At 25.0% G+C, this 15,839-nt stretch overlaps 4 protein-coding genes across 9 annotated transcripts; 1 reads left to right on the top strand and 3 right to left on the bottom strand.

Moving 5' to 3' along the window:
* Positions 1-861: 861 nt before the first annotated feature.
* Positions 862-3,632, bottom strand: LOC126919713 (anaphase-promoting complex subunit 7). The gene is made up of 6 exons (XM_050729229.1): positions 3,330-3,632; positions 2,834-3,157; positions 2,360-2,769; positions 1,792-2,206; positions 1,366-1,640; positions 862-1,204 (listed from the first exon to the last, which is right to left on the bottom strand). Exons 1-6 carry the CDS (start codon positions 3,396-3,398, stop codon positions 982-984), a joined length of 1,716 nt encoding a protein of 571 aa, XP_050585186.1. The 5' UTR covers positions 3,399-3,632; the 3' UTR covers positions 862-981.
* A 1,553-nt stretch (positions 3,633-5,185) lies between these two features.
* LOC126919706 (ubiquitin-like-conjugating enzyme ATG3) lies at positions 5,186-7,937 on the bottom strand. The gene is made up of 6 exons (XM_050729216.1): positions 7,719-7,937; positions 6,772-6,960; positions 6,146-6,412; positions 5,860-6,009; positions 5,619-5,746; positions 5,186-5,531 (listed from the first exon to the last, which is right to left on the bottom strand). The coding sequence occupies exons 1-6, from the start codon at positions 7,788-7,790 to the stop codon at positions 5,369-5,371; spliced, it is 969 nt and encodes a 322-aa protein (XP_050585173.1). The 5' UTR covers positions 7,791-7,937; the 3' UTR covers positions 5,186-5,368.
* A 164-nt stretch (positions 7,938-8,101) lies between these two features.
* LOC126919705 (repetitive organellar protein-like) lies at positions 8,102-13,754 on the top strand. 5 transcript variants are annotated; one of them, XM_050729210.1, is made up of 13 exons: positions 8,102-9,015; positions 9,136-9,319; positions 9,614-10,251; positions 10,491-11,000; positions 11,083-11,303; positions 11,372-11,564; positions 11,807-12,098; positions 12,287-12,519; positions 12,623-12,766; positions 12,860-13,024; positions 13,085-13,242; positions 13,373-13,505; positions 13,620-13,754. In XM_050729210.1, exons 2-13 carry the CDS (start codon positions 9,136-9,138, stop codon positions 13,695-13,697), a joined length of 2,949 nt encoding a protein of 982 aa, XP_050585167.1. In that variant the 5' UTR covers positions 8,102-9,015; the 3' UTR covers positions 13,698-13,754. The 5 variants fall into 5 exon arrangements, with proteins under 5 accessions (XP_050585167.1, XP_050585168.1, XP_050585169.1 ...); XM_050729211.1 differs by having other exon boundaries at positions 8,102-8,957; XM_050729212.1 differs by having other exon boundaries at positions 8,102-8,380.
* Positions 9,553-14,886, bottom strand: LOC126919707 (uncharacterized). Of its 2 annotated transcripts, none has more exons than XM_050729218.1 (6): positions 14,687-14,886; positions 14,481-14,613; positions 14,304-14,427; positions 14,113-14,230; positions 13,819-13,903; positions 9,553-9,664 (listed from the first exon to the last, which is right to left on the bottom strand). In XM_050729218.1, exons 1-5 carry the CDS (start codon positions 14,817-14,819, stop codon positions 13,884-13,886), a joined length of 528 nt encoding a protein of 175 aa, XP_050585175.1. In that variant the 5' UTR covers positions 14,820-14,886; the 3' UTR covers positions 9,553-9,664; positions 13,819-13,883. The 2 variants fall into 2 exon arrangements, with proteins under 2 accessions (XP_050585175.1, XP_050585174.1); XM_050729217.1 differs by lacking the exon at positions 9,553-9,664 and adding an exon at positions 13,138-13,464.
* Between the last annotated feature and the right edge of the window lie 953 nt (positions 14,887-15,839).

A 15,839-nucleotide genomic window follows, 5' to 3' on the forward strand; every position in this document is an offset into this window, starting at 1 on the left:
TTAAAATTGTAATTTGCTGGTTACTGCTCTTATTACTGCCTTTTGTACATCAGAGGAAAATTATTTTGATTTGTACTTAATTTTTGCTCCTTTATTTACAGTTTTCATTCCCATGAAATAGTCTTTAAATCTTAAAAGTTCAAAATCCCATTATTATCTAAAATATAGCCTTCTAATCATTTATCCAATGATTCGTTTTCATTTACATGTGTAGTAAATGGGTAACATTGTAGATAGTATATTCAAATCTACTAAATTTTTGTATATACATTTTTTAGTTTATTTACTGTTAATTTTTTTAGTTCTAAAACGGACAACTGTTGTTGCAGATGACCAAATATATATTATTATTAAATAAATAAATCGAATATATATTATACATATAATTTGAATTAATAAGTGATACTATGTTAAATAATATAAATTTTGAAATATTACAACATATTTAGGCATAATTATTTATACATCGTTTTTAACACTCTCATAACAAGATTATAGAAAGAACATTTTTTCAATTTTTCGTCCTATATCTTTTTTACATATTTGTTTCCCGTATGGTGTAACAAATTTTTGTTAAATATATACTGTTGTTACTCAGAACTTTAAAAAAATAGATTTAAAAAGTAACAAATAAAATATCTGTAAAAAAAAATTGATGTATTTTTGATAAAAAATTTCTTATTCATATGAGATGAATAGAAGTTATGAAAACAGTAGTACTAGTCCTTGAAGACATGATTTAAGGAATAATTTGTATATAAAATTCTTGTAATAATAATATTTTTCCACATTTTCAATTACTCAGAAAATGGTAGTAAATATTCTGACAATTTATAAGTAAATAATTGAGAACATTGCACGTAAGTAATAAGACAAATGATCTTATTTACAAAGAAATAAAGTAAGAAAATTTAATACATGTAATTACAGCTTTAACTTAATTATATTGAATCTATTTAATCTTATAACAAGATTTTTTTGTTATTGGCTATTTGCTTCAAGATCCATATCTGACCATACAGCTTCAGTCTCACTTTCATCAGGTGCTTCATCATTGTCAGTATCCGGCAAACCATCACCAACATCATAGGTTGTATCTGTTTGTTCTTCACCCACAGTCATGTAATAAGCTGTATCCAGTTTATTTGAAGAGTTGTCTAGTCTGTGCATACCTTCCAAAGCTCTTCTATTGTTTGGATCTAGACTAATTTAGAACATTATGTTAGTTTATATTTACTATACTATAAATTTTCAAATGGAAACATGTGTTAGACATTATACTATACATTATTCCTGATAAGTTTAAATACATTTTATTAATATTTATATCTATTAATAACAAATGAATAAATTGAAAAAACCTACTTTAAAGCAATTGCATAATGATCCAGAGCTTTCTCTTCATTGTGAACTCTTGCCCATAGATCTCCAAGCATCTGATGTAATTTACATGCTGTTTGTATTTCTACCTGTCTTTCAAGTAATGCAATTGCAGCTTCCAAATTCATTTCTTGTTCATATATTTCAGCTAATAGATATACAGCAGGTAGATAAACTTCATCTTGAAGTAATGCCTTTTCCAAAAGATTCTTTGCTTTTCCAACAGAAACTGGATCTTTCATGAGTACAGATGCATAAAGCTATACAATATTACTTTTAATTTATAATTAATATTCTTAAAATGTATATGCCTAGTTTAATACACATTAAATTAAGTAAGATATTGCTTATAATTGCAAATTGTATGTACATATTAAAAAATAAACTATCACAATTAATTGATATAACTACCGTGAGAACTCTTGTAGTGTGTCCAAGTTGTTTACAAGATCCACTGGCGATATTGATAGCTTCCCGCAATCTATGCATTCCTACAAGACAATCTACCAAACCCTTATGTGGTTCATAACGATATGGTTTCAATTGTACTGCGTGCCTAAAGAAGAATAATGCATCTTGGTATTTCTTCTGTTCTATCAAAATGTTTCCTCGAAGAATTGTTGCTTCTATATCATTTGGATTTAAATTTAAGGCTTGTGCTGTAAATGTATTTGCTCTACCAAGCTTTCTAGTAGCATAAAGAGAATATGCCATGGCAACATATACTTCTCCACTGCACTCATTACTTGCTGTTATTATTGGAATCAGTCTTTCAAGTTCCTTAACACTATGTGTTTTATATAATACTGCAGCATAAACATCAACCCTATTCGCAAACAGAAATTCAAAAAGTATGTGTTTTATACATTATAAACCTATTAAATTAATTTAATTAATTATAAAAAGTTACAAAATATAACTGTATAAGTTATAATTATGACAGTATATAAAATATAGTGTCCCATAAAAATCTTATTACCCTTTCATAATATCTGGTTCTATAATTCTTGCTCTTCGTAAGCACAATAAAGCATTTTTATCATCTCCAGCATAATAATAGCATTCTCCCATTGTTGTCAATAAATTGAAGTTATCCCTTAATAGACTAACATTATCTAGAGACCTCAATGTTGATACTGCATGAGTATATTCTCTATTATGTATATGTGCATGAGCTTTGATCCATGTATTCAACCAGTCTAAATTTGACAAACTGGATGCACAACCTACAATTAGTGAATTTACTTCAATTCCCTTTACTCCAAGCGAAAGAAGACCTTCTGCAGCTTCTAAGGCTAATGGACATTCTCTTAAAACTTCCTTATATGTAGTAATTGCAGAACGTTCCATTCCTTGTTCGTGAAACATTTTTGCAAGTGCCATGTTTACCTTAAAGATAAAAACTTATTTACATACATAATTAAACATTAAAATTAAAATTTATTTAAATTACCTTTGGCGTTCTCTGTTTACCAGGAATGCTTTGCAGCACTTGAAGTGCTTCTTGAGGATTTTTTAATTTTATTAAACATAAATGGATTTGAAATTTTATATCAACATCAGTTGGTAGATCTTTTTGTCCTTCTAGAGGCTTTGTAGCACCTTTAGATTTCAATAAACACTTACGAAATTGCAAAGATTTTTTATACAGTGCTTCAGCTCTTTTATATTTTCCTAAGTAAAAATGAGCATCCGCATAATAAACGTAAATGTGGAACTTTCCATGTATTGGCAATAAATCTGAATTGTGCTCACTTAATGATAACACTAAATTTGCCTATAATATGGAGATAATTATATTAATTTATTAAGATACTTTATAAAGCACATGCAAATTATAAAACACACTAATTATTTGCATTTTTTATGAATAAGTGCAATTTTATTTAAAAATTTATTTTCTAATTTCAAGAAAAAAATATCTTTAATCATTTATTACATTTACTTACAAGCGAAATAACATTTGAATATAAGGATTGTTCGTAGAGGAGCTTTATTTGATCGTACAAAGTCGACATTTTCTCTAAAATATTCTTTAAATTACAAAGTAGCCGAAGATCTATCACCAAAGATACTTCTTAACCTACAAGAAATGGAATTGTGAAAGATAATACAATCAATACTATATTAAATGTAATATCATATTAAACTCAATATAGATAAGTTATAAAATACGTAAAAAGTGTTTTTTAAGTAAAGTCTTTATTCACAAATCCCCAATTCGGCAATTGACATTTAAATACAAAATGTACAAGTACCGCCATTTCAAAATTGAGCGGAAACAACGACCTCTGATGTAAAGATTTTGAATTATTTGCTATGCAATTACCGATTTTAGACATAGGACATAATGACATAAAAAAATTATAATATTAAATAGCATCTTTGCTATTTTTTTTACTGTAGCATTAAAAATAAAATAAATAAAATATAGTTCTTAAAAAAAATTTTGGATATTAATTGATATTAACAAAAATATCATATATTTCTATGGTGATTCTAAATAAGAAAATATTTGGAAAAGGGATAATATATTTCCCATTTTTATCGCAAAATACATATATTTTCGACTTTTCTCCTACAAATATATATATGATTGAACAATTAATAATTCTTTCCGTAATTAATATATGAATATATCTAAATTATTGAAATAAAAACAATTTGTTATATAATATATCATATTAATATTAATATTTTTATTAACAATAATAATTAATAACTCTACATAATTAATTAATACTATTTCAAAGTTTATTATACATTTAGTTTGAAATGAATTGAACCAAGTGAACTGTCTCCTAGGAACAGAAATGAAAGTAAATGCGCGATGCGTTAAATGCATTCCTCCGCACCGGCATGGTGAGGATAAGATGGTTTGTCTCATGGCCTCGCGCGCTTGGACAAAAAAGTAGAAAAGGAACTTCAAATCATAGCAGCTGATGATATCTTCGAAAGTCTTTCATACGATAAGTTTTACAAAATCAAAGTTAAAATATCTATCAAACTAATAGTTTTCCGACATAAGTAGGCTAATAATTTTTTATAGAAAATCTCGAGCTGCATTGATTAATGTAAATATATAAAAATATATTATTTCATTTAAAGAATAAAATTTATCTTCACATGACCTTTACACGACTACCTACTGAAAAGCTAATAACATCAGAATATGCTCCCCTTGATGTCATTCAAATTTTGTCCTAGATATTTTTGGATATAATTAACACTATCGAAAATATCTCAGCTTAGACTCCTAGGTGACCACTCTGTATATGCTGAATAGTTAAAAATGAACAAATTTTCATTCTTATTCTATTATATTAAAAAAAATATTACATTTTATTAAAGATGTTTTTTTATTCAAAAGTATTCAAACATGTTAAATTCATGAAAACCTTAAATAAAGCAGACATAATAAGTACATACATATATGGATTTGTAATACATATTATTACAGCATTTCTATCACTGCTGTTACTGACAATTGCCTTAATCTATCTGTCAGATAGATTTCATGCAGTAAAAATATTTAATGGGTAAATAATAATCTTAATGAAATACGAATTTATTTATGAATTCAGTTCTTTCATATATATATATATATATATATATATATATATATGTTCTACTTTTTACTATTGATATATAACTTTATATACCTTCATATATATATTATTTTTTAAATAAAAGATCTTTATACATGAATAATTTAAAATAGTTTATAACATTTAGAAAATACTAATTATTTTGTTTTTATAGCAATGGTAAAATAACAAAACAAAATGGTATAAGTTTTGGCAAGTAATACATAAGATCAGCAAAATTTGATTTTATATTGAAATGTCTTGTGCACATACAAACTTATAGTTTTCTGAATTGAAATGTATTTATTATATGCTTCACAATGCTTTTAATTCTGTATATATTACGCTTATAAACTAAAATCACGTTTATCCTTAAGGTAAAATGAAAATTTGTAAAGCTATTAACCAGAAGCGTTTAACATAAAATTTTGTGTATAATCATATTCGATTGTAGGAATTACAGATTGCACAAATTTGAGAAATATTATAAGATACATATGTACTCCAAGTTCACGACCACCTTCCATTACAGTTTCAATAATCTTCTTCATTACTTCAGCATGTCTGCATAATTTTATTTTAGTAAGAATCTTATGCTAATAGAAATAATAATTTGAATAATCGTTAATTTATTTACTTAAAATTAATTACCTGCAAGGATGAACTGAAGCCATTAGCGGTCCAGGGATATGAGGATGTACCTCCATTGTAACAGTCTTTTTGGCATGATCCTGACTAACGTCCTCATACATTTCTTCTACTGTTAAAGGCTTACGATTCTGTTATAAAAATGATTATATTAGGAACTAAAGTCTTTTTATATTCTACATATAATTTCTTTTACAATATAAATAAAATACATAAATATACTCTTGGTAAATGGAATACAAACCTCATCATATCCTGAAAGCCATAATCGAGGAGTTTGATAATATTTATCATATGTAATATATAAGTCATATGTACGTGTATGAATAATTTCTCCTTCAGAAAATGATTCCCATTTCTCATTGGCTGGTTTCTTTGTAATTTTTGCTGCATACTATTTAATTTAAATTTTATTAAATTGTGATAGTTTCAAGTCTTAAAAATTAAACATTGTTGAAATGTAATAGAACAATTTAATTAATATAAATATTCATTAATTATAACATAATAACTATCTAAAATTAAAATACCTTATCCTGTTCATCTAACATTCCACTGACTTCAAAAGCTTCCATATCTGCAGCATCTCCATCATCATCATCATCATCATCCTCATTATTATCTCCATTATTTTCCTCTGTACCAATTGACTGGGAAAGTTGTGTTTCATCTAATGTCATTTCGGTTACTCTTTCTTCGATTCCACCAAGGCTTGAATCATAATGATGTGTATCAACCCAACCACCTTCTGGATCGTCTTCTTCTATAATACACTCTTGTTCTTTGCTGTATTCAATCTAGAATATGATCTAATATTAGAAAGTTATAATGCATCAATTTGTAAGCATTAATTAAAATCTTTCTCTTATATTCAGTAAATAATATAATATCTTAAGAGATATTCGAAGGTTACAATGTTAACATATCTGTATGTGGTTAGATTTTAGCTAGTGAAAATTAATTAATAATCATCAAATTCTTATTATTTTTAATAAATATTATATACATACTATACAAATTTAAAATAGCTAATATATAAGTGTGAAATTATTGGTTTTAAGAAAATTTGTCTCGAAGAAATTAATAACTCTTTTGTTTATAACTTATAAATGAAAGATATATTAATTATGTTATATTTCTTCGAAGACAATAATACCTGTTTACATCTGCGAGTACAAGGAACATTACGTGTCAATAAAAATTGTTTGGTTTTAGGAAGATAAGATTTTACTCTATCTTCATCGCCAGTAGCCCACTGCCATGTTGGACAATGATGTACCAAATGATCACCTGCTGCCACAAACTCCTCCGGTGTTAATACTCCAGTTTCTCGAAATTTACTTTCCTTTAATAGTATAAGTTATTTAATACAAACAAAAATTATTATAATTATATAATATATATTTTATAATAACAGAGATAATAAAAAGGTTACAAAAAACATAATTGGCCAAAATAAAGAATTTTATAATAAAAAATAAACATTATAAATGTAATAAAAATTTGGTAAATTAATTGAAATTATTATTAAGAGGATAGGAATTGGATACAAGTATTTAAAGCAATAATAAATAAATCAGGACACAATAATATATATTAAAAGCTATATATAAAGTTGTCTTGAGAGTACTATAAAAACAAAGGTCTATACACAACAAAGATATTTTAAAAAATTCATTTTATTTTAATCTGATACTTCTTTTGTTACATTGAAAATTTATATGTTATAAAGTATAATTTTATAATTATTGTATTGACAATATCATAAATAAACATAATTGTTTTCTTTCTCTACATTTTTATGTTGTAAATAACAATCTTATAGATATTTATGTCACAATTTTATAATTATAATAAAAGAATAAATTCGATATAGTTTAGGAGTTTATTTAAAAATCTATCACTTTAAGTTTTATTACGAAGAACACATAATAAACTCATTACATTATATCATAAACATATAGCAACATAACGTAAACAAACGATTAAATAGTACATAATAATGACATATTCATTACACAAAACTTTTATGTAATATATTTTTTACTTTTTACTTTTTTAAGATACCTGTTTTGAAGATATCATATTTATATACAGGCATACCTTTAATACAGGGGTTAAGTATTCGGCAACACCAAGCGCAGTACCTTTTACAGAATTAATAACACTCTGCATCGCTATTTCGTGGAACAAGAAATTCAGATTTCAAAAAGAATAATTGTTTAAAGCAAACATTCGTATGATATCAACAGTTTCCAACGTATTATCGATTAGGGCAAACATAAGAGTCATATATGCGGTACCAAAAATCTCCACTTTCCATTAAGTTCCCCTACTTACTATCTTATGCTATTTCCCCACTTTTTGATACACCTAAATGAGCATGCGTGTAGAAACGACTGACAGTAACTTGTAAATGTATTGATAAATAATTTTATAGTATACAAAAATTTAATAAAAGTATCTTAAATATTTGTATGGATTCAATAATGCACATAAGTGCGATATCATAAACATATCTTTTATGTTGTGTATTTCTCAGACCTGTATAATAATCTCTTGATAAATCAAGTTAAATTGTTGAATGATTTACCACAAATTTTAAATAATTTTATTATCTTATATTAAAAAGAAATATATATGTAAATTTTTAATATACACTATTAATTGTATGTGTGTGAGTTTAGAGGTTATTTTTGAAAAATATATCTTTCAGAAATAGAAGAATATTGATTTGTTTAAAAAATTTGTTGCAAAATTCAAGGGTAATATAAGGATAATATATTTTCATAAAATTAGAGTTTTATTTATATTCAAGTATATTTTTGTAGGCTTGTTACGTATGCAATTTCTTGTTTTATGAAGAACAGGATAAAAGATAATCAGACGATGCTTTATTGGATGTAACAATTAGGACTCATTATTCCAACTAGGATTTATTACCTTCTGTTGAATTTTTTATTGTTTCAATGTTGTTTTGTTCAAAAGTAGTATCTGCTTTTTTGACCAATTACGTTCTTTTTTCTTTAACTATTACATTTAGCGCGCAATTCATCAGATTTAACATTTTATCATTTGATGAAAATTTATAAAATAGTGCTCCAATTTTATTGGAGAATTCCAATCTTATTAAGATATGATATGCAATAGAAAGTGTTGATCGTCAAAAACGCCATGAATTTTTCGAACGATCCAATATGAAAAATATGACATATTTATTTTTCTCTAATCTTTACTATGTATCCGTAGAAACCATTCATCTGAATGTAAATCAATTTAAATAACACAATAACATAATTTTAAGAGACGAATACGGCTAATGTCATATCGTTTAACTTTGAAGTAATTGAATAACTAAATTAGTGATTTACAAATAAATGAAAAAAACGAAAAAGCTTAAGTAACTGACTGACATTTTTTGAAAGTGTTACTAATTTTTATTTTATAATATTTTATTTTGTTTTATTGTGAAATGTTTTTAATAACTATTTATATTTAATTTTCATGTAATTTCACACAGATGGTTGATCGCTCTGAAACTTCAAATGCAAATTTAGAAGATATTACGAAAGCATTAGAAGATATGGACAGTTTAGATATAAAATTATTTAATGACACATTTAAAAATTCAAATTCCAACAGTGTTCTCAAAGATTTTAATATACAATCTGATGGAGAAATTAAAAAAAAAGTTATATTTAAAGGTGCTTTTTATATTTAAAGTAGGAATAAAACATAAGCCAGTGATTTATACTTTAATTATTACAATTTTTTGATTAAAAAATTTAGAATTCTTTTCTAGACTATATAAATCTTTTGAAATTTTTATTTAAAGGAAAAATCAAATTTTTCAATTTTATATACATAAATGTACTTTATTTTTATCTAAATTTAAGTACAATGGAGTAATTATATCTTAGTGACTATGATCTGAATGAATATTTTCTTTAAATAATTCATTTTGTAAATAATTATTTAAAAATTTTGTTGATATATAGATTCTAATGAGGATGATTTATTAACTGATTTGTTATCTGATGAAGAAATTTCTGTAAAAGAAGGAAAGAATTTGTTTACATCTAATATCAAAAGTAACTTGATGGAAGATCTTTTCAAAATAAAAAATCCAGTTACATCTGCAAATATTAGATCAAATAATGAATTGGGGTTTCATTTTGAGCAAGCAGAAGCTAATCGGTTGTCTTCACAGAAACTATCTGATTACTCAATTTCTGAAAATAATTTTGCTTCTCAAAATGAATCAATCAAAGACAGTGACACGCAAAAGTTGAAAAATGTATCTCGAAATGAAGAGGATATTTTAACAAGCTTAATTGATAAATCTGATGTAATAGATAAAACAAGGAGACCATCTTTATTAGAGCATCTATTTGAAAATCAATCTAATTTATCAAATGTTATGGATTCTATCATTCCTAAAAATAATAAGAAAATAGAATTAGAAACTAAGGCTCAGTCTACAAATACTATACATGAATCAAAATTGGATACTACTAATGTATCGACTAGATCTTTTACAAAAGAATCTCGTAGAGGTAGGAGAAGTACAAAAATCGTGAATGATCCCCTTGGTTTGCTATCAGCTGATTTACTGCTGGATCAAAGCCCTGAATTGGTAATTATATTTAATTATTTATAGTATTTAAGAAAACATATACATAATTAAATTTAAAATAAAAAATATAAATAAAAGAATATCTAGAAAAAATAAATGTATAATGAAGTAAGGAGAACAGTACAGGAATGTATTTTATATGATATGAGTAAACATTTGAAGGAAAGACCTAACATTAAATAGTATTAACAGCAATATTGATGGTATTTACAATATTAAATATATTTTTTACTTTTAAGGTATCAAATGGAAATGTACCTAAGAATTCTATTATACAAAATACCAAAACAGAAAAAGATTTACCAGAATGGTTAGGTGGTTCAAAAAAATTAGAAGATAACAAATCAGAAATAAGAATGGAAGCAATAGCTGAAATTGATAAAATAGATACTTCTAAAAAAAAAGTTGAAATTCACGATGCAAACAGTACAATAAATTTAAAACCATCTGGCGCAAATGATTTAGGAGATGCATCTATTTTTCCAGAACATTTTACACTGTTGTATAGTACACAATTAAACCAACAAAATGCACTTGTAAATATGCAACAACAAGAACATGAATTAAGAACAGCAGCAATACTTTCTCAACAAAACGAACAATTAAATAAAATATCAAGTGCTCAACATTCCATGCTGCATAATCAAGAGGAACAATTTAATGCTCTTCTAAAACTACAATTTGAAAAACAACTTTTATTGGAAAAACAAATAAAAATGCAGCAAGAACGTATTAATCAGTATATTCATGTAAGATATGAAATATAATATTGAATATTTACGAGTGAAAGAATAAGTGCAATTTGAAGCTTTCAATTTTTTCTTTCTTAAGGTTTTGATGACACAGCCAGGATCAGTATCAAGTACTACATCAATTTATACAAGTTGCAAATCGGATTTATGTGAAGAGGAAAAGAAGTTTGTAAATGAAATAAAAGAAATGAAAGATATAATAAAAAGACTGGAGGGAGAAAAATCAAAATTAGAGAATAAATTATCTATCATAGATGAGAAATACAATAATGAAATATCATTTCAAGCAGAGTTTTATGAGTATGTTTGTTATATTATATATTACAGTAAACTGTTTTTAAAGTAAAGTAACATGATTTGATTTTTAGAAGACAAATTTCATTTTTAAAGGATTCAATAACAAAATCAGAAGAAAGAGTTAAACACGAAATAGAATATTTAGAAACAGATTATATAACAAAATTTGAAAAGTTAAGAGATGAAAAATTACAACTAGAAAATCAATACAAAGAAGAAATTCATAATCTAAAGGTTAAATGCTTTATTCCACTTATTATACCTGTAAATACAAGTACATTTATAATATTAATGTATAAATAATATGTGTGTTATTTTATTATACTATAGATATTAATACATTAATAATTATTATTTTAACTAATTTGAGTATTTTATAATTTTAAATAATAAAATTTAAAAATTCGCTTCCCTATAAATGTAGTATAATTAATAATTATTAGAAAATATTAAAAATTATTAATATAAATGAAGCCAAATTTTACAATCTAATATTTCTTAATTAGAACAAACATGCTCAACACATAGAAGAACTTTGTAAACTACATTCTGAAAATGTAACACTATTGCAAAGGGAATATTATAATATAATAGAAAGTATATCTAAAGCTAAGCAAATAGAAGCTCAAATGATAGAAACTATGACAACTCGGAAGACTGATATAGAGGATATATTACAAAAAGCTAATGTTATTATTGAGGGTATGGTAGAAAATAAAAATAGATTAGAAATTAAACATAATGAAATAATGGAATCTGAAACAAAAATTTTAAAATTACAGGAAGATGACATAAAAGGTATATTCAATAAATGATAAATTTCAAATTTTTTAATATTCTAGTATACATCTCTCATTTAATACAAATATACTTGTAGTAATACAATAGTAATACATGATGTTATAATTGTTTATTTAACTTTATACTTTGTAGAAACGCGTTCGTCAAAAAAGAATCACTTTTAATCTTTTTATTAATATTTATAGCTCAAAAACATGAATTAAAATACCAAAATAGTGTCTTAGAAGAACATCGTAATAAATTTATAGAAACAACAGAGAAATTTGACACTCATCTTACACAACTTATAACTGAACTTCAAAAACAAAGTACATTATATACTCAAGCAACAGAAACACTTCAGAAAAAAACAACAAATCTTTTGCGAGAAAAAGAATTATTCGAAGAAAAAATGAAGTGGGAACGAGACTATATGCAGGTATAGATGAAATAAATTAAAAAATTAAGATTTCTAATGCTATGTTTAGAAGTGATATTTGAAAATATCAAGCAGTATACATATAGTTATATTATGATTGTAGGCATTAAAGGAAGCCTGGGTAAAAGAACAAGAGAAACAATTAAAATTACTTGCAGAAGAAAAAGGAGTAATAGCAACTGAAAAAACACACTTAGAAGTTTTAAACAAATTGAAAAGTAATAGTGGTGAAACTATTAAATTAGAGGTACAAGCAATTATACAATATTAAATGCATAATTTTTATATTAAAAGTGAGATAAAATATAAAAATTTACATATATTTTAATCACAACTATAGTTGGAAACTGCTATTAAAACTGCACAGGATGCAAATGCATCTGCTAGCCGAGAAAAATTAAAATGGCAAGAAAAAATTAATGAGCTTAATGTTTATAAGGAAATTCTACAAGATAAGGAAAATTTACTCATTTTACATGCCAAAGAACTTGAATATCTTACGCAGGTAATATTTTTAAAAACATTTAATTCTCCATTACTTTAAATTAATTTAAACATTTTATAGTCTGCTTTAACTAAAAAGGAAGAAGGAGTAAAAGCTTTAAAAAATGCAAAACATTTAGAAAATCAGAATAAAGAAAAATTTAATCAACTACAAATACAAATTCAAGCATTGATGGAAAGAGAAAAAAAAGTTGCAACTGAAAAATATAATGTTACAAAGTAAGAATATTTATATATTTGTATATTAAGAGTACTTCCTTTTTTTTAAATTATACATTTATCATTATTTTGTTATAATGATAAATATTATAAGTTCTCTTTGTTACTGCTAAGTGTATTTATTTTACAGAGATAAAATTAAAGGAGTCTTATCTGCTTATGAAACTGAAAGACCAGAAAGGGATGTTTCACATAACTTTCAGAATGAGATAATACCTTCCTCTGGAATACAATCAAAATCTGAGATCACTACAGAATTAATGGTACATATACATATATATATATATGTATATACATAAATGTATACTACTAGTTTATTAAATTTTAGTTTATTGTATCTTATTAATTGTACTATCTAAAATATTTATTTGTTACAGAATATTGTAGATCCAAATTTAATTATGTTGAAATTAAACATTAATGATGACTTTAAATCTATTAATAAATACATGTAAAGATTTGAATCAATATTTTATAAAGATTTAAAAATTATAATTTATACAAGATTTTAATATTTGCAGCCAATATCTTTAATACTTAAAAATAAAGTTATATACAAATATTTAAAAGTATTACCTTATTACTGTAAGGAGTAAGGATAAAATGTATTTTTCTCATTCAAAGTGTAAGATATTATTTGTTTAGATATCCATATCCCCATCTATAAATAGATAGTTACATAATAGTTTAATTATTCACAAATTTAAAAATCTTGTACAAGTATCATGATTTAGATAACTTAATTATGATTTAAATATTTATAACTACCAAAGCAATCAATAAGTAATAACTTTTAATTAATTGAAAAGTAAAACTAAGATACCAAAAAATATTTTTATATTTTTTATCATCTAATCACATAAAACTTACCATTATTAACTAAACAATACTCCTGCAATATATCTGTATTTTTTTGCAATGTTTTTACATCTGTAATTAGAGACTTTATATTACAAAGTTCACTTCCCACACTATTTGTACAAGATGTCTGTAAAAGAATATATACGAGATGTTATGAGTTTGAAATTTTTTCCTCTATAATGAACATGCAATAAACTTACAATATCGTGAAGAAGATTTGTAGAATTAATAGTACTTTCTTTGTTATTGGTATCTAGATTTGTATATATATTTGGTAATTTATTTATAAAATCAATCCCCTCAGATAAAAACATTATTGTTTGCCTAAAAAGATCAAATTTAGGAAATAATTTGTAATAATAAAAAGATAATAATACCGATGATAATTGTGAGAAACTGGTAATCCTGGAATATTCTCTGAATTATGAATGAGTTTGTACGTGGAATGTTTGTGTATCGTTAAACATTGAAGATGTTTAATGATGTTATCTTTACAATCGTTACGTTCATCTGTAATAGACATATTAAATTTTAATTCTAAAATTATTAAAAACAATTTTTTGTTTGATACAGAAATAAAGACCTTTTATAGTCTGTAATGTATTCATCAAATTACTGTATTCTGTAATTTGCTTTCTCTCTTCATTTGCGAATTGTTCATCACGAACAACTTTCCTTTTATGCAAAAGATTAATAACTTTTTCAATATTTTCCATTTTAAACCACTTCAAGAAGTAAACAAAACAAACTATAAGATATAACTTTAAAATATATATTCTTGTTTATTACCAACTTCTACAAATCACGATTTATATGACCATGATTACGTATTTCTACACTCACTAAGGGATTTATTTTTACATAGATTGGTACCTATGAAGTTTTTGAACATTTAAAATACAATTATATTATTCAATCATCGAATCAATCGAATTCAATAAAAATTCTTTCTTTCTGGATGTTTCTATCCTAATTTTTCATTCGAGGTCTCGCACCAGATCTTGTTTATATAGATAACATCATGTAACAAATATATTTTGTTTGTAACATATTTTATTTGAAAGACGGGACACTATTATGTTTTGCTATATAGACGTATAGAGTATCCCATTTAACTCTGCTACTCTTAATTATTTTCTTATTTGTCACGATACAAAGAAGTCTTTCGAAAGAATGTTATTATATTTCAGGCGGGAAATTAGAGTGAAAGTCATTTCAATGCCATATTTTCTGAGATTCTATTAATTGTAGTGACTTTTTAAATGGAATGACCTGTTTTTCCGTTTACCATTAAAAAGTTGAGAACAAAATATATCTAATCATGTCCTGTGCCATGAGTTTGGAATGATTTAAGCCAAAAGTTTTATTATATAATTAAAAGATTGATGGGAGCCTACGTAAAAAAGAATTGCAAAAACAAAATAAACACTTGAATTATGTTATTTATTATTTTAATATGTGCTCAAGATTTTGCCCCTCAAACTCAATACATTTATTTAGTCATAAAACTAATACTTGCCAATCTTTATTGTATCCAAAGAAATGTTTGCATAATCACTGGAAATACATTTTCATGTTTACAGCCGTTGTCAAAACATCTTTGTATACAGTATTTTTGATCATGCCCTACATCAGTGGGATGAAAGTATTTCGCCGCATACTCAGTATGAGAAAAGTTATACATGTACAAAATAAAAATACACAAAATTCAAATTTTAACAAAATTTATCATATTC

This window comes from Bombus affinis, chromosome 8 (assembly GCF_024516045.1).
Source record: "Bombus affinis isolate iyBomAffi1 chromosome 8, iyBomAffi1.2, whole genome shotgun sequence".
Classification (NCBI taxonomy): Eukaryota; Metazoa; Arthropoda; class Insecta; order Hymenoptera; family Apidae; genus Bombus; species Bombus affinis.

Bases quoted from the DNA above. Each gene is read 5' to 3' on its own strand.
- LOC126919707 (XM_050729218.1), bottom strand. From the start codon at position 14,819: ATGGAAAATATTGAAAAAGTTATTAATCTTTTGCATAAAAGGAAAGTT. The intron at 14,428-14,480 runs GTATTATTATCT...TGATCTTTTTAG, and splicing joins GTTTCTCACAATTATCATCG to GCAAACAATAATGTTTTTAT. The intron at 14,231-14,303 runs GTAAGTTTATTG...ATTCTTTTACAG, and splicing joins CAAATCTTCTTCACGATATT to ACATCTTGTACAAATAGTGT.
- LOC126919705 (XM_050729210.1), top strand. From the start codon at position 9,136: ATGGTTGATCGCTCTGAAACTTCAAATGCAAATTTAGAAGATATTACG. The intron at 11,304-11,371 runs GTATGTTTGTTA...TTTGATTTTTAG, and splicing joins TTTCAAGCAGAGTTTTATGA to AAGACAAATTTCATTTTTAA. The intron at 13,025-13,084 runs GTAATATTTTTA...AACATTTTATAG, and splicing joins AACTTGAATATCTTACGCAG to TCTGCTTTAACTAAAAAGGA.
- LOC126919706 (XM_050729216.1), bottom strand. From the start codon at position 7,790: ATGCAGAGTGTTATTAATTCTGTAAAAGGTACTGCGCTTGGTGTTGCC. The intron at 6,413-6,771 runs GTATTATTGTCT...ATCATATTCTAG, and splicing joins GTACTCGCAGATGTAAACAG to ATTGAATACAGCAAAGAACA. The intron at 5,747-5,859 runs GTTTGTATTCCA...TTTTTATAACAG, and splicing joins GGCTTTCAGGATATGATGAG to AATCGTAAGCCTTTAACAGT.
- LOC126919713 (XM_050729229.1), bottom strand. From the start codon at position 3,398: ATGTCGACTTTGTACGATCAAATAAAGCTCCTCTACGAACAATCCTTA. The intron at 3,158-3,329 runs GTAAGTAAATGT...TCCATATTATAG, and splicing joins ATTCAAATGTTATTTCGCTT to GCAAATTTAGTGTTATCATT. The intron at 2,770-2,833 runs GTAATTTAAATA...TTTATCTTTAAG, and splicing joins GTAAACAGAGAACGCCAAAG to GTAAACATGGCACTTGCAAA.